General features: G+C 38.6%; 1 protein-coding gene across 1 annotated transcript in view; it reads right to left on the bottom strand.

Annotated features, from left to right (window-relative positions):
- The window catches only part of Stk32a (serine/threonine kinase 32A), a 100,187-nt gene that overhangs the window by 58,331 nt on the left and 23,465 nt on the right, over positions 1 to 18,391 (bottom strand). Inside the window, exons 2-3 of the mRNA XM_028777215.1 lie at positions 12,979 to 13,034; positions 11,865 to 12,016 (exon numbers count right to left, since the gene is read on the bottom strand). Coding sequence (XP_028633048.1) covers positions 11,865 to 12,016; positions 12,979 to 13,034 — 208 coding nt within the window. The remainder of the gene's footprint in view (positions 1 to 11,864; positions 12,017 to 12,978; positions 13,035 to 18,391) is intronic.

The following is an 18,391-nucleotide window of genomic DNA, read 5'->3' as shown; positions in this document are numbered from 1 at the left end:
TCTCTCTCTCTCTCTCTCTCTCTCTCTCTCTCTCTCTCTCTCTCTCTCTCTCTCTCTCTCTCCCCTGGAACTCATTTTGCAGACCAGGCTGCCCTTGAACTCACAGAGATCAGCCTATCTCTGTTTCCTCAATGCTTGGATTGAAGGCATGCTCCACCAATGTCCGGCTTGGATTCCTCTTTCCTTAAGCCACATAGGATCTTTACAGGGACTGGGTAAAGCCTGCAGACCTATCTGACCTCTATTGACTTCTTTTCACTTAACAGTACAAACTGGAGAACACACCATAAAGGGTTACCTGTCATTCCTTTTCTCAGCTGAGACCTGCTACAGTGTAAATTTGTCACCTATTTGGACATCCTCTGTAGGAGAACACATGGGCTGTTTCGACACTTTTACTATTAGATAGATACTCAGGTAACACAATAATACACTCATAATGCATATGTCTTTCTATATTCTAGCTGGCCTAGCATGTCTATGACCAAGAGTAGTTTTGCTCCAATCAGGACTTACTGTAACAGAGAGCAAAGGCATATATAGTTATATAAGGTATTTCCAAATTTGGCTTCTAGGCTCTATGCGATTTGTGAATCCCACCAGCAATATGTAACAGTATAGACTTTGCCACATTCATTGTCTAGAGAATATTGTCAAATTTCCAGGGGTTTTCAACTTCAGAAAAATCCACCAGTCCACCATGCTTTGAAACTTACAAAGCTTTATCCTAGTAGTGCCTTGAAGAATTTATTGAATTAAGGTGGAGCTTAAACACTTTCATTAAAGCAAGTGGGCAAATGACATTACCACTCTCATCTGTGTAACTGAAGAGGCACACAACTGAAAGTCATGAACTTGATCCCCAGTCTTTAGGCAGATCCTTTAGACAGAATGGAAAAAAAAAAAAACCTACTACTATAGTCACATTTCCTATTTTGAAAGAACAATTTTCATGTACATTTCAAAGATATAAAAGCTTGGTCTGAGTTTATCTCGGCTCTCCTTTAGTCTCTCTTGGATAACCTTTCTGTTTCCCTCCTGTTCAGTTCCACAGCACTCAGACTCTTGCCTTGATGGAACATTTCAGAAAAATAGCAGTGGATGCTGTTTTGAATCATGCTGTATTTTCATAATTTATTCATTTAGCTGGAACTTCTTGCTTGAGTGAGAACTTTGAAGATCCTATGCCTTGTTCCTCTTTGTATGCACCAGGACCACCTGGCATGTATACTGCTGCATAATGTGTATTTGTCCTCAATGGCATTAGACAAATATTTATTGCATATCTATATCCCTGCACAATGTATTGTAGTTAAAAGAATGACCCAAAGAATGTAGCTTTTCTTCTCTTAAACCTACCATTAGGAAATTGAACTAAAATATGACAGAAATGAACAAGTCTCTAAATTAATTATAGGGATCATAAAACGCTCAAAGAAATGCAACTTGGGCAATTAACTAAAGCCTTATCTAAAATGCATAAGTATGTGTAATTTTCACAGTGAAAAACATGGTGTGTAGTTTCTTTCATTGTTTTTAATCGTAGAACAGGCTACAGATTTTTTCCCCATGTCCTTATGTCATAGTTGGTGGCTCAAATGCTGGCCTTTCTCTGGACGGAGCTCTACATATTTCATGATCTGTCAACTCATCATACTGGCTGTGAAGATGTTGTTTATGAAATCTCTCCAAGGGGAAATTTGGCTACTATTATTTTGTACAGAATCTCTTGGGATGGTTCCCTTAGAGAGTAAGCTATCCAGTAAACAGGCAAAGGGGAATAGCATCATGTTGTTCCCCATATAAAAGGAAAGGCCAAGACACATGCTCAGATGTTAATGAGGAGCAATTAAATCAGAACATTACACCAAGGGCTCGGAGATTAAAAAAAAAAAAAACAAGTGTTAAAAATTGATAATTTCAGGAATCAGTGACAATCACGGACTACTGCAGATAGGCCAATACAATTTGCAGATTCTGGGTCCTTGTTGGGATAAGAAATAGCCACTTGTGGTTGGGAAGGGATGGGAATGCCTTGGCTAGCATGACAGGGTTCAGAAGGTGTTGAATCAGAGTTGCTGACCTGTCATTTCTGAGTAACACGGCAGATCATTCATCTGGCACACTTGGACTGTCCATCTCTCTGTCTGTCTAGCCAAAAAGACAATTTGTTTCTATGCTGAACAGGGTGTACAACTCCATGAATTCCAGAGCAATGGGAGGCCTTCCCAGAACTGCTGTTACAAAGGTTCTTACTTTGTCCTTCACATCCTTCACTCTAATCCTCCATGTTAAATGCATCCAACTTCTTTCAACAAAGTAGTGCCTACAGTCTAACTGGACCAAGGACATCTTCAGTATAATTGGGAGCAGCCCTGTATCCTGGATTAGCAGGGATATACTATTAAGTACCGTTTCTGATACTTGACACTCAAAACTCTTCCAGGGAAGCAAAGACAGAAAAAAATCTTTCACCACAGACTTGATTATTTTAATGAACAAGTAGTGATTTCGTTCTATTAAAACATTATTTATCATGTTAAATGACATCTACATTTTAATTAGTTCTTTGACCATGTTTATTTTTAAATGTTTTGTTTTACTGTTGTTGAAGGAATGATAACATCATGTTAAGATGAAATGTAAGTTATCTTTGAAAATCTCAGAATTTGAGAAGATGGAATCCAGATTGGCCATAATGTTGGTTTTGTGGCTTTGACCTAGTTTGCCTGTTTTTCTTTCTTTCTCTCTTCCTCCCCCTAGTCCTCCTCCTCCTCCTTCTTCTTTCTCTATGTCTCTCCTCTCTGATTCTGTCTCTCTCTCTGTCTGTCTCTATCTGTAGATCAGGCTAGCCTCAAACTCACAGATCCACCCACCTCTGCTTCCAAGTGCTGGGATTAAAGGCATGTATCCACCATCACCCCACATTTGCCAATATGTGCAACCTATGTAGAACAGCACAAAATCATGATTGATTCACATTTATAAACACAAAATTTAAATAGATACTTAGAAAATACTATTCTAACATCAAAATTTTTGTATTTTTTGTTATTTCTCAGCATCTCTCCTTAAAATTTCTATACCCTTTTTAATTTATAATTTCATATGGTAAACAGAGTCAATAACATGAATATTGCTTCCTCATATGCCCCCACACATGTGCTTAACATTCTGTGTTCTCTCCTAGTTCATTGAAAGAGGCATCCTCATCTCTACATCAAGCTAGCCCTTTCACCTGCACCTTCAATCTAAGGTTAGCCCATTCACTTGTGCTTTCAACATCAGGCTATACCATTCAACTGCATCTCCTGCTTAAGCCTTAAGTGTTATGGGATATCTCACTTATATCCTGTAGGATTCCACTTATCAATCATTCCCCTTCTGTCCTTCATTGACAAGTCTTTCGTCTAACTGCCTTGTCATCTTTGAATACTCCTATGTCTACATATCTCAAAATGCATACCAAATAAAACACAGATTTACAAATATAATAATATACAAATAAGGTGAAAATATAAAAGCAAACCTGTCAATGAATCACATAGGGACCAACAATTTTATAGAAATGTGTAAGAAGAATGGAATGTAACCAAAGAGTTAATTTGGGGGGATTGGAGGCTGTTTTATGATTTACAAATCAATTTACTTTACTATGTAGTAGAAATGATCCCAACTTAAAGAAGTGGTTACTTGATAGCCTATAGTACCCATTAAATTTAAAATCAATAAAATTTAGAACAAATGAGGGAATTTTCTTATCATGTTTATGTCTATAGATACCCTAGAGAATATATCAAATGGCATCTTAAAATACTAAAATCCTACTTCTAGGAACTCAGGAAAGACCAACTTGCCCAGAACCACTGTTTGTGTTCAGTTTTGCTCTCATTGTACTGGATCAAATGACGAAGACCAGAGAAAGAGAAATGAAAAACTGCCACCCTTATCTACATGATATGGTTGTAAATACTGAAAACCTGCTGGGGAGGTAGCAATGACATTCAGCACAGTTAATTCTTGAATTAAGCTATGGGTTCAATAATACCCCAAATAAATACCAGTAGTTTTAAAATACAAATTGTGAGTCAATTACAAAATTTATATAAAACTGGTAAGATCCAGTTAAAGCCAGCATAATGCCAAAATTACATTGTTGCAAGTGAAGTATGAAGCCACAGAGTGCAACTGTGCCAGGGTAGGGAATTAATCCATGGAGCTGAGAGGAGACACCCACATGTGTGTAGTGACTGGGAAGATAAATGGAGCTGTGGTGTGGGTCACTCTCCATTTAGTTTCCTGAAGTTCCCTCTTCTATGAGAACAGTGGAGCACTCAGAGCCTTTAATCCTTAGCTCTATGTCCCACCTGCAGTCTCTGCAAAGATGCTCCCTTCCAGTACCTGAAATGCAACCACTAGCCAATGCTCTGCACATTCATGGCTTGTCTCACTATTCCCTGGCATCCAAGCTTCTCCAATGAATGCCAGACTTACTCCCTACCTAATAACTGTAGATAATTGACCAGAAGCCCTAAATTGAATCTGTCCCTCCTCTGATCTCCTATCTCAGTAAATGACATCCAGGTTGCTCTGGCCAACAAACCTGGAGTTATTCCTCTGTCTTTTAGCCAAGGGGCAGGCCTGTTTTTCTAAGCAGAGTCAATTAGACTTTCCCTTAGGACTTTGATTCTTTGACACAAGATTAGGAAATCAGTTGGAGCTGATTCATCTGGGCCAGACAGCCTCAAGGGTTTTCGCATTGATCCCTGTACCTGGATTCCCGGAAAGGCCTTTGTTCCTGCTCCTCAGCTCCCTTTCTTCATCTAAGTTCTCAAGGGCCTGGTGAGTTTCCTTTTAGCTGAGTATTTTTTAATATCTGTGTGCTGTTTTCTACAGAAACTTTCCTAATAGAACAAGGAAATGGAGAGTTAAAGCATGCGCTATGAAGATCCAGTGAGTCTATGAGACTAATGTCTCATTAGCTCATGAGGCAGCCCATCATCAAGAATATACGGTATGATTACTGCACATGGGCCACCCAATAATACTGTGTCTCTGCTACATTCTTCAGAGACTGCCCGCCTGTGTCATCCACATGCATCAGGGTCATGTCCAAGCACAGTCATTTCAATGAGGCCAAGTTGGAGTTTAGAATATTTTAATATAGGCTTACAAACAAGGACTCAGAGAAAGAGAGTGCTCAGAAGGAAGTCAGGTACATTTGAGAGCATGAGTGTGGGCTTCTCAAAAGAATCACATACAGTAAGACATCTGAGTCTCCTCAAAGGAGAGTTAAACCAATGACAAATTCTTTCTCAAAGACTTTCAGGGCTAGCAGTACTTGGTTACCTCTTGTAGTTTCCAGTTCTACCATGAATAAGAATCTCTACCATTTATGTGATCATTTACTCTGGTCAACGCCTGAGGAATATTCCACGTATTGTGGTGAATTGTTTCTAAGTTATAGCGGTTCCTCTACCTGACCTTCTGAGATTCCGACTTTCCCATGAGCCTTATCAAAGTTGAACCTGCTTCAATTTGATCATGACCTCCTGATTCACTTTGGCCAATTAGAGAATAGAAGACATGAGGTAGGCAGAGGCTGGAAACGTGTTTCTCAGGAAGTGCTGGAGTTTCTCTAGAAACTGGAGTGGGTATAATTACAAAAGAGTGTGTTTGGGAGAACACAATGGTTGTATTGGTGTGGTAGGGACAAGATCAATCAACCAGGCACCAATAACCTGGTCTCAGTGCTAACTTATTTATTCATTCACTCACTGAGCAGGTATTTCTTGATCATTTGCTGTGTGCTAGGCACTGTTAGAAGACTTGCAGAAGGAGACAGAGAAACGTATGCCAGCATATCTGACTGCCTTGTTATACTCCTGTGGGTATAAAAGATAATGAACAAAATTAATTCTGCTGCCTCACATATTTTGTTATTGAGAAATCTGCAGGGAATGGTATGAGACAGAAGGCAGACCGGAGGTCAGGTTATCAGGTGTGCTTGGGGAAACCCCTCATGTTCTCCCGGTGTATACTGAAACTACCAATCCCTCTCAACTGAGTTTGTTAGGGTAAGTAAAGACTCTAACATACATCAAGACTAAAATGATAGAATGTCATTCAGAGGAACGTAGTCGTTGTCAGTTAGTGAGGTCTCAGTGTGTGACACCACAAAACTGAGCGAAGATCATGGGAAAAGTTTCCAGGCAGCCATTGGCAGGGCTGTGTGCTCAAAGGACCTCATGCTACGCTCCAGGTACAGGTGGTCTCCACTTAAAACAGATGAATTTGTCCTCTAATTTATTAAAACCACATGTGAGCCTGTTCTGTTCACAGGGCCCAGGGACCTAAGCAAGAAGGGAGAGAGGCCCCAGAGTGCCTTGCAGCTGCAGGCTTAATCTCAATTAACAAAAGCCACCTGGGGAAGCTACTGTGGGTCTATTCGTTTTCTAACTATGGGTTGCCAGGGCTTGGGTAACAGCCCTCAGGGAAGGACTCACAGGAAGATTGTATTTACTTTTCCTGGATGCCAGCCCTGTCTGGCAGCTTTCATTTGATAACATGCCCTATATCTGAAGATTCTTCCTGAATGGGTCCAGGTAAGGCTGACAAGGTTAAATGTTAATTCAAATGTTTTTCCTCCCTGACACCTTGGGTAAACTTCTCTCCTTGTAAAATGGGTACCCACAAGTAGGGCATTCTACTAAATCCTTGTCTGCCTTCCTCATAGTTTATATTTCAATCCGTGTTTGCCGACTGATAGCAATAGTGTGCAGATAAGAGCTCCGTCTGATCTTGCTTATCACCATATCCTCTCACTGCGGGCCTGTGATAAAAGCAGGGTTGCCAGATCTAATAAATAAGAGTACTCTCTAGCCAGATAGATTTGAAATTCAGATAAACTCCATAATGAATAATTTTAAAATGTGTCTGTGTGGCACTTGAGACATAGGCTAAAATTATTGGTTGTTTGAGATTCAAAAAACCGTTCCTCCCACATTTATATGGCTTCTTGAACTATGGCTTGGTTCCAGTTCTCAAGAGATATACACACTAATGAAGGAAAGAATGGAACTGCTGCATGACAAAATTCAGAAAACTATATGCAAATATTTTTGCTAAAAAGCACATATCGACATATTAAATATGGTTGCTTCAAGGGGTTAAGACTTTAAGGAGCTTTCGTTTGTCTATGGGTTTCTTTTTCTTTTTTTCAAATTGGTGGCAATACGCAGAAAAATTCAAGCATATATATACACATACGTATGCAAGCATATATTTATGCATTATCCATATGCATACACATAAAAAAGATACATGTGCACACACATATGTATCTGTATATTCATACTTTTTAACATTAAAGCAAAGAGTGCTTAAGAGAAATTTGGTTATTTTTTTTATCAGCTTAGTAAGTGAAGTTTTTTTAATAAACCCCTGAAGCTGGACGCATCTTTAGAAGATAATTTAATGCAATTTAGACAGAAAAAACATAATTGGCAAAGCAGAGTTCAAGAAATAGGCAAGAGTTTTGAACTGGTTACATCTCCAAAGCTTGAGAGATGTCAAAGTAAATCTAATAGTTAAGCCAGAGCATAAACCTAAGTTATATATAATATTTTGTAAATATTTAATTAACTTGTGTTTGATTTGCAGAATGAAGGGGGAAAATCAAAAACAACTCTAATAAAGACTAAATTAAAGGCACTTCCCATGATGCTTTGGAACCAAGCATCTACACTGGACTGTTAGTGACTGGTGTGTTTAAAATATTGTACCTGCACGGAACAAGGAACAAAAATTGCTAACAAATTGTTGCAAGAGCCTATAGGCTGAGTAATCCTTTTCATCTGCTGAAACAACCTAAGTTATTTGTTGTAACTATGTCTTCTAGCAATGTGTCTTAAAAATGACAGATCATTCATCATTAAGATCCTGAAGCTTTATAACATTCTTATTTCTTGGGAAATTTCACGTAAAACCACTGTACCTCATTAGGACAGAAAGCACTGCAGAGAGAAACAATAAGTAACCTGGCTTCTACTATGGGCCTGTGGGGAGTGGATCACAAGAACTCAACGGGGACAGGGTGACATGAAGTGAGAAAGGGCAGTACTAGGAGTAGAGAAGTTTGAGTGGGGAAGACATTAGGAAGATGTGGCAAAGGAGATTTGTAGAGGAATAACCAAGGCTGGGGTGTGTCCAAAAGCCATATGTAAACCTATCTTATAAGCTTAATAGAAATACAGCTTCAAAAAATGATTTTAAATGAAGGCATGCTGCACAGGGTGATAATGCTTTTTCTAGAAGCCATGGAATAGTAAACAAAACTCTGAGTTCTTGGTGTAGGTGTGGGATTTCTCCTTATATGTTGCTGATCAGGGAGGTGCCATAAGTACCCCCAAACAATACAGTCTACTGTCATTGTCCTAGGTTAAGAGTCTACTGCTGGAGACAGCATACATTTTGGTATTGGATGTGGGGAAATGAAGCTGAAATTGATTCAGCAACTTCATCCCTGGGGGTTAGCTTCCATAGTGCTGGAAGTTGTTAGGAAGACCACTGAAGAAGAAAATTCACCTATAGTCTTACCCAGATGAAACAATTTGAACTACAATAACAATCTACCTGGCAGGATACACCACCCATCAGTGCAATGTGATAGGATAAGCAAGAGCTCTCTGACTGGACTCTACGCCAGCTCTGCCAGAGAGAAACTATGCCTGGTCCAATAAACCTGATCAAGAGCTGGTGACTGAGGAAATCACTGGAACACACTGCTATTGTTTTGCTAAGGAGACAAGTAGTCTAGCTGCCTTCTGGGTACTCTTGTGTATATCCATCGATTAGTGCTTTTCTCAGTTCTTAACACAGAGGATTCTTGCTACACTCCCCAGTGGTTAATGTAGGTACTATAGCTGATCAAAATGCCAAGGGTAAGGGACTGTAGAGAGCTCAGCCCTAACGGAGATATCTCTATATCACGTGGTCCACTCAGCCCTAAAGAAGATATCTCTATATCACGTGGTCCAAGCCCAGTGGACACTGTAGAAGAAGGAGTGTGAAGAATGAGTTAGAGAATGGGAAGTATGTTACAAAAAACAAAACAAAAAAAACAAAAAACAAACAAACAAACAAACTTGTCTAGAGGGATGTAGATGCTATAGTCATGGATTCATTTTAGCTGTGTTTATCTGGACAAGCCCTGTCAATATTTCATCATGAGTCACCACTTATCCCAAAGAACTATAGAACAGTTAATGGTAGCTTGGGAAAGTGATTTTTTTTTCCTGGGGTAGACACTGATAAGTTGCCTAGGCCCTGTTAAATAATGACCCCTCCCCCACCTATCCTCATGCAAGCAATCCTAATTAAGCTTCATGGGACCCAAACATACAAAGGGAACATTTAAAAGTAGGGGTACTAACTGGTAAAAAGAAAGTCCCAGGGAGAGAGGAGGAGGAAGGAGAGAAAAGAATGGGAGATGAGATGATGAAAATCTTCCCCCCCACACACACAGTGTTGCTAATGGTTTCTGCTTTACTTTCAGGAATGTCCCACCTCTAGGTGTGCTCTGCACTGTGTATGGTAGAGGTGAGGCTTCCTTTTCTTTCTTGTCCATCAATGGAGAGTGCCCAATAGTCCACTGTGAGCTTTAGTGAGAATAACAAAGGAACAGGGAACATATGTTACAGCACAGTAGTTCTCAATTTATGGGTCATGACCCTTTTGGGGCTCAAATGACCCTTTTATAGGAGTCACATATGAGATATCTTGCATGTCAAATATTTACAGTATGATTTGTAACAGCCAGAAATTATAGTTATATAAGCAGCAACAAAATAATTTTATGTTCAGGAGTCACCACAGTATGAGGAACTGCATTAAAGGGTCGCATCATTAGGAAGGTTGAGAACCACAGTTGAAGCATACCTGTCATGCTATGGCCAGCTCTGCACACATAGTGAACAGACTGTGGTCTGAAATGACAGAATTTCTAAATGTTTTATATTTTTCATATCCCTGCACCCAGGTTTCCTTGCCTGTGCCCACATAGCAAGAAGAAACAAAGCATAGAAAAGGAAAACTCTAGGTGTGTCCTTATGAAGAGTTCTTGGCTCTAAAAAGGGAAAATGAGTTGGCTGAGCTTTTTAAGGAGGAAAAATATGACTTTTAACAAAGGGAGGCCGTGAAGTGACAGCACCTCGTCATTTTCAGGGTTGGGAGAGAAGAGAGAATATGATTGCTAAGCAAGAGGGAGCTGCTGCATCCCTTTTAGCATCTTACATGGCAGCATTTTGAATAGGCCACTCTAAAATACTGATTAACAAATACATTGAGGCTGTACCAAAATTAGACTCTTAGGAGGTCTGAGTAGTGAACATATTATAATAGATCTATTTCTAAGTCACACAGAACAATCTTCTTTTCAACTGAGAAGCATCTAACACATTGCCGGTTGAGCGGACTGTGTTAGGTAAAGACGGATGGAGGAAGGCTTTGTGCACTGATGCCTCCAAAAGGATGTGCTCAAACACATAGCAAAATCTCAATTATTTTTCCATTAGCATTCTCTAGATAAAGGCTTTCATTTTCTTTGCTCCTGCTGGCAAGTTAGAACTACTTGGCATGCATATTTAAATAACAGTCATACTGAGTTAATTTTACAATCCAGCTCTTAACGTAATAGATGCATTAAATGTGCAGTAAAACGAGAGAGAAACATAAAGCTCCCAGTGCACCGAAAAGCGCTGGAGGTAATAAACATTATAAGCTTCTCATGTGTTCTAAGCCTTGGATTGTGGTAATGGCTTTGAGACCTGATCTCAGAGAGCTGATGTTTAGCCACTAATGTGTTAATACCATTTAAACCTATTGGCTGAGGAAGACAGCACGTGATTTTACCAAATCACTGGTAGTATATAATACAATAATAAAACATATACCTATTTCCAAAGAGGTCTCAAAGAAATCAGCGTGTTACTGTTTATCTTAAGGAGAAAGTGTTTTCTACAAACCCAGAAGATAAACTTCATGTTAACCAAGGAGTCCATATTTGACACCCAAAGTTTCTGTCCCTCAATTTATTAGAAAAATCTATCTGATTAAAGATAAGAGATCTGAGCACATTTCTTATTGGTCCATGTAATTAAAATTCTTGGACAACTACTAACCTCATGGTGAAAGGGAGTATTTATTCCTGACAAATAGGAACAAAAAAAATCTTTTGAGCTGAGATGATTTAGCAGATAAAGTGTTTGCTTTGTAAGCATGCGTGAGAGTGGAAATTTGGATTCCTATAACCCATGTAAAGCTTAATGCAGTTGCACACATCTGTAATCCCAGCATGTCAGATAGAAGATGGAGACAAGAGAATCCCTGGAAATTTGTAGGCCAGCTAGCTTCCTGTACATAGCAATAAATGAGAGACCTATTTCAAATAAGATGGAAAAAGCAGACAACCCAAGGTTTTCCTAATACCTTCACACTAGTACAATTGCACATACATACCTGTATGCACACTCACAGGCACATATAAACTTACTTAACACCATGCATGTATACATGCACATGCACACAAACACATACTACACTCATACATTACACATACACATGTTAAAAAAAATTTGGATGGAGTGCTTGACTAGAGGGTCCTGAGTTTGATTCCCAGCACAGCAACTAAATAAAAGAAACTTTTTTCTCTCTCATTTTAATACCAAAAGTCATGTACAATCCATTAAGGAAAACTATAATGAGGACTGGCCGACACTCATCAAGCACTCGTGATGTAATTGGTGTAACTGTGTTTGCAGATGGATGCAGGAGCATTGTCTCAGAGGTGCAGCCAAAGCACTTACCACAAATTCACCAGAAAAGGGTGTTCCAGGCCCTGCATGATCTGGAGTTCCTTGAAGACATTCCTCACTTCATTCCGCTCCACACACTTCTGTTTATTCATGTACTTCATGGCATACATCTTCTTGGTATCATTCTTCTGTACAATGCAGACCTGATGATGTAAACCCAGGTGAGCTAGGTGAATAGGGAGGAGGAAGACTGTGGCTGAGAGACACGAGGCGAGACTTGTTCCTTAGCATGGCAGAGAGGCACTAAAGTTCTTACTCCGCTCGGGGTAGACTTCATTTTATTTCTCCATGTATTTAGTGCATCAAAAATTATATTTCTATTTTTCTATATTAGCTTTCCTGCTTCTGCTCCTGGGGTCTTCAAGACAACATTTAAATCTGCTTCCACGTTAAGACTCTCCTGATAACAAATAACATCCTCCATCCTCCTTTAAGTGGTTAAAATGGATGTGGCCCAAAAGGTAAGATGAAAGACACTAGGCAAAGAGCCTCTTTTTCACAGCATGGGTGATGTAATGGGAAAGACTAAGCATGAGGAAACAGCTACACACTTTTCCATGTCTTGTAATTCTTTTAGAAGCCTATATAATAGTCATCAAAATCACATGCAAATTTTATACAAAATCATTATTTTATCTTAAAGTATGTCTCCATAGAGAAACTAATGGAATGAACACAAAATATTCTTACTGCAAGCTGGACAGTGTATATTTTTCATGATAGAATTTTGGAAATGGCAAATTGGAGAAAATATAGAAATTAAATGGCTTTTTTCCCCATGAAAACATTAAGCCTCATGTTAATAAGATCACTCTTACTGGAGAATTTGCAAAAGAAACTGTAATCTTAACCTTCTTTAAGGTAAAGAGAAACTCCCCCACTTTCCTGATGGTAGGAAGATTTGACTTGAACAAGATAGTCCTAAAACTACACTTGGTTCATCTTGCATCTGACTTTCACTGAATGATGATGACACTTTTGTAAAAGTACATTCTAAAATATTTCTGAGTTATATTTCTTTGTAACCTCAGCACCTCAGGAATTCCCCCATTCTCCGATCCTGTGACCCACATCTCTGCCGGAAGCTGGACAATTCAGTTCTTACCTTCCCGAAACTGCCCTTCCCAATGGCTCGCAAAATTTCAAAATGGTCAAAGTTGACTGTAAAGCAAAAGAATGAAGAATATCCAGAGTTATTATAAACTACTTTTTAACAGTTAATTGAAGAAACAAGCATTGGGCTAAATTGAAGTACCTTGTCTAAACTGACACACCAAACTATATTAAAGTACCAATTTATTCATAGAAAATGATTTGTTAGCCGCTAATCCCATATAATAATAGAGTTTAGATAGTATTAAGAATGTAAAAATACAAAGTTGACCTTTGGGAAGTCTGTAGACTGGTGATATCATTTAAAGAAAGAGGTGCTTTGAGATAAATGCTCATAGTGAATAATACATGGAAACACAGGCAGTGAGTTCTGGAAGGAAAGGGCAGTGGGGCTGTCTCGAAGAACACTGAACATGGATTTCCCTATAGACACTGAGGGAGTACATGACTTCCTGTGAAGCTGCTGTGTTTTCAACTTTTATTTCTGCTCACTTATTTTGTCCCAACTTCGCTCTCTTGTACCTAAATAATTTCAGTTTCCCCAAGTCGTAAAATCATACATCCGTAAGTTCACAGAATTAACTCTATCTCCAACCTACAAGCAGGGATGTGTATAAGAGTCCAGTGAAGTGGACTTTGCAGCTGAGATGATCTGCGCATGCTCCTTTGAATCCTACTGTGTCTCATGATGGAAAGAGATTCCCAGTAAAAGCACACATGGTCTTTCAGGTTTAAGCTCATAATATATTTCCTGATAAGAACAAATTCAGACACTCTCTGGCTGGTGGCAATATTTGGTTTCTTGCCTGGATGACCTTAAGAAAAGAAATTTCCTGGTTTTGAAATAAGGATTTTTGACATACAAATTCTAAATGAGAGATTCAAAGAACTTCCTAAGGAAGTAGCATGAAACAATAGAAAGTATCTCTTGAAAGAAAAATTGCATTCAGTTATTTATGGGGAAAGTATCAGGGTAGAGTGGATACATTCAGATGAGGGGAAAGATTTAATGATTCAATTCTCTTTCTAAAATGTACACTCCAGGTATCCAACTCAGTTAGTCAGTCTTCCTTACCCACTGAGCATTCTGTCCAGCTTTCTCTCAACCTTTAAAGACCTATTTTCTGTCTTTATCAGCAACAATTAGCTCATCTCCCCATCAAGGGAAAAAAAAAGAGATTGTCAGGGCCTCCTGAAAGTCTCTGGGGTTTCTGAAGTTCATATATTTTTATAATAGCTTCCTCTGTTCCTAGCACAATATCCATTTAATCACATGAAATCATTTGCACTTTACAAATGGTCAGTCCCAGATTTAGACCCCAAATAGTAACACAATGTGATAGAAAAACAGCCTCAGTTTCTCCATATGCCCTCCTGTAAAAATTGACTAGATGAGAAAAGATCTTTCCCTAGAAGGTACTCCTAAAGCTATTGCATTCTTCATGCTGATTACTCATCTACCAGAGCACATGCTCCAGGACAGACTGCATGTCATTTCATTCAATCTGTTAGAATTTTACTCACTGAAATAGTTGTAGCTGTAACTCTTTGTAGTCCCTGGGAAGTCCAGCATAGTGAGTTACACAAGTTTGGCTCCCAGCAAATAAATCAAACTAAGCTATAAGAACACTCAAGAACCTCCAAATAATTGAGTCTTATAAATATGAATAATGTGAACAGTGGACCATTTCAAGGAACAGTTTGCTGATAGTGAAATCCCATTAATAAGTTAAAAAAATAAGTTTGGCATCCATAATAAACATTACATTTTTTAAAACATGGAATAAAATGGAAAGTATCAGAAACTATTCAAATGGAATATGAGTATAATACTATCACTTCTGAAATATTTATTTTACACATTTGGGTAGATAGACAATTTTTGATATATGCCTTATCTTGAGCTGTCATGAAAATAATTAGCAAGATGCTAATTTTCCTTCAAATTACAAATTGATGTAAGCAAACCAACGACTCTTTACACTCAGTATATAAATCTCAGGAATATATTATTTACCATGGTCACATTAAAAGAAATTAACCAGGATTTACTTGCAAATCCAAGATTTTATATTGAGCAAATCCAGCAACTCACTATGACTTTTTCCTCTGGAAGCCTAGCCTAGGAGGCTTACAATATCTCTAATTTCTAAGCACACAGCAAGTACCTAGGAAGCCTGATGTCTCATTGTGACATTAATCTATTTCAGGAGCCATGTCTTTTTCGCAATCATTTTAAGCATTAAGCAAAAATAATAAATGATTACATGTCAAGGTTTTTGATAACTTTATATTGGCAAAACTGCCTAATTTAATGTACCTTTCCAAATGTCAGTTCTCAGAAGAGTCTAAGGAAAAAAATCTTAGAGCTAGAAAACATGTCTTCTGTCTCACTAGAGAAAAGGAGAACAGAGTCTACTGCTAGGCCACCTAAAGTCCCTGCTTCCTGGAATACAACTTGTGGAGAAAAATGATGGCTGATCAGAAGTGAGTGGGATAGCTGCAGAGATGGCTCAGTGGTTAAGAGCACTTGCTGCTCTTCCAGAGGACTCAGGTTCAGTTCCCAGCACCCACATAGTGGCTCACAATCTTCTGTAACTCCAGTTGCAGGGGATCTGATGTCCTCTTGGGTACCTTAATGGGTATCACGCATGCAAATGGTACACAGATGTACAACCAGGAAAATATCCACACATATTTTTAAATTATTTTAAGTGACTACAAAACAAGCTCTAATTCTACTCCTCTAACACTTCCTCTAAATGCTTAACAGCACAATCACCAGTTAGTAGGAAAGCTAACATGAAAGTATAACCAAGCCAATACAACAAATGGTACATGACACAGTACCATAAGAGACAAATTCAGAATTGTAGTTTTTCAACAGAAAGCCAATGGTGTTTGATAGACATATAGTGTTTGCCTTTCTGACTCTGGACCCAGGCTCTTAATATCTGTCTTCTCCGTTGCCATAATGTTTTTACACATCAACTCACTCCAACTGGAGAGCAATGTGGAACTTTTCCTCTCATTTAGAATTGTTTTTGAATCAAATTATGCTCCCCAAGTTTTTCTCTAAACAGACCCTTGCTGGCTTTAAGACGTATTGCTGAGAGTCTCTCACTCAAACCCCTAAGCTCAACACTTTGTGAAACTAACACTGTTGAAGGAAGAAAAGGGGACCACTCCCCCTTCCAGAATGTGAAAGAATGCCCTGACATCAGGACTTGGCAGAAGAACATTCTAGAAAGCGAAGCAGTGCATCTTCTTCACTCTATTTTGAGATAACAATATTTGAAAACCTTGATTCCAGCCTTCGGAAGTAGCAAATCGTGAACATATGTGAGTCTATTGAGAACCAAGTCCCTCAAACTGCTTATGTAAATCTTCCTATTGATGGTGGAACAAGGACACCAGCTGTGTGACCCTGGACAAGTTACTCAGTCTTTCCAAATCACAATGTCCCATCTGTAAAATGGAGCTAATTAAACCCAGCAGGCACGAAGCTTCCAAGATGAGACACTGTAAGCCAGAAGTGGAGTGTCTGGCTCACTGAAATCCGAAAATGACAATCGCTTTTAAAACTGCAATTATTCAATGGAAAGTGGCCCTTATTTCCAAAGTTTCCATTCTGTTCCCACAATGCAACCACTGTTACAAATGCTAGGGTGTCCTTGAAGGGTTTTTCTCGGCATGTGTGATCTCCTTTCTGGCATCGGGACACCACACTATCACTGGGACAGGAGCAGATTCTCTAGTAACTCCACCGTGTCTGTCCATTCATACAACACCCTACTCATTTGTCTTCCACTGTTTCAAAATACTGAAATCATTGATGAGTATTGAAAGATGTTAATTACCTACTAACAATAAGACTACCCTGGACATCCTTAATAGGCTTTTGTGTATGTTAGTAGGCTTAATTTATGGGAAGAGAAATGTTGGCCAAATGTATACTAATTTTATAATGTGAAGATATTTCCAGTAGCCTTCCAAAGATATTACACTAACTCCCTTTCATATCAGTAACATATAGGAGTGTTTTTGCTAAGGTTACTATTATACCTCTCCTTGTCTTGTTCATCCTGGTTTCTCATTGAAGCAGGACCACCATCACAAGGATGGACACACCCGCAATGGGCTAGGCTGTCTCACAACAATCACTAATAAAAAAAGTACCCTACAGGCTTGCCCACAGACCAATCTTATGTAGGCTTTTTCTCAGCTGAAGCTCCCTTTTTTCGATGTCTATTCTGGGTCAAGTTGACATAAAACTAGTCAGCATGACGAGGTAATTTTTAACTTGCCAACACTACTACATATAATTGCCTTGACTTGACAAGATAAAAAAATGGGTGTATTGATTCACTTTATCTCTGTAAGGAATGAGGCTGGACAGATATTTTATATATATATATATATATATATATATATATATATATATATATATTTCATCAAATTGCCTACTCACATATTTTGTCAGCTTGAATTATTTGTTGGTCATTTTAACTTGCACATGCTCTTATATTTATATAAATTAATTTGCTATAAAATACGAGGTCAAATTTTCTTGGTTATCCATTTGAATGTATTTAAATAATGAAAGTCTTAAGTTTTTATATTGTCGAATGTATCAATCTTTTTCTTTGGCCCTTCTGAGTTTGTTTTATTTCAAAGTTTTAAAAGCATGCCCTTATATTTTAAGTTAAAAGCTTTTTTTAAAAACATAGAAAAGTGCCTATGAGTAATCATTTTTTTTTAAAGAATTCACTTATTCTGGTTGGGAGAGTGTGAGACTGTCACCATGTACATGTGGAGGTCAGAGGTCAAATGTGCTGACGTCGGCTCTATCCTTCCAGTCCGTGGGTCCAGGGTATTGAAGTCAAGCTCTTTTACCTCCTGAGCCATCTCAGTGGCTCATTATAGCCTTCGACACAAATGTGTAATTCAAATGGTTTAGTTTTTTAAAATCTTTTTCTGTGTCATAAACATAATGTGCAACTTGTGTTATAGACTCTAAAACACAGAACCCAACAGTTCTTAAACTCCAGAGTTTTCAAGAACCTCGCACAAACCCTTGCATCTGGATCTCAATGCCATGTGAGAAGCTGATGCTTTGACATTCTTTGGACAGCAAGCAGCTTCAAGTGAGTCCTCTCAATCATGCCTATGCAGGTAACTTATTGGTAAATAATTATCTATAAAGTACAATGCTAAATTTTCATAGCCCTTAGTCCCAGTTACCAGCAAATTAAGTTGGAAAAAGTCTGGTTCATGTCAAGAGCACCAAAATAAGACACATTTCTCAGAGAATGGAAAAAGGAAACAAAAGCCCTGCCAGCCTCTTCTCTGTTCAGTTTGTATGCATGCTTTTTACTTCAATGTGGTGTTAGCTAGTTCTGTGC

This window comes from Grammomys surdaster, unplaced genomic scaffold, assembly GCF_004785775.1.
Source record: "Grammomys surdaster isolate TR1022 unplaced genomic scaffold, NIH_TR_1.0 278, whole genome shotgun sequence".
NCBI lineage: Eukaryota > Metazoa > Chordata > Mammalia > Rodentia > Muridae > Grammomys > Grammomys surdaster.
This window is presented reverse-complemented; position numbering and strand designations above follow the sequence as displayed.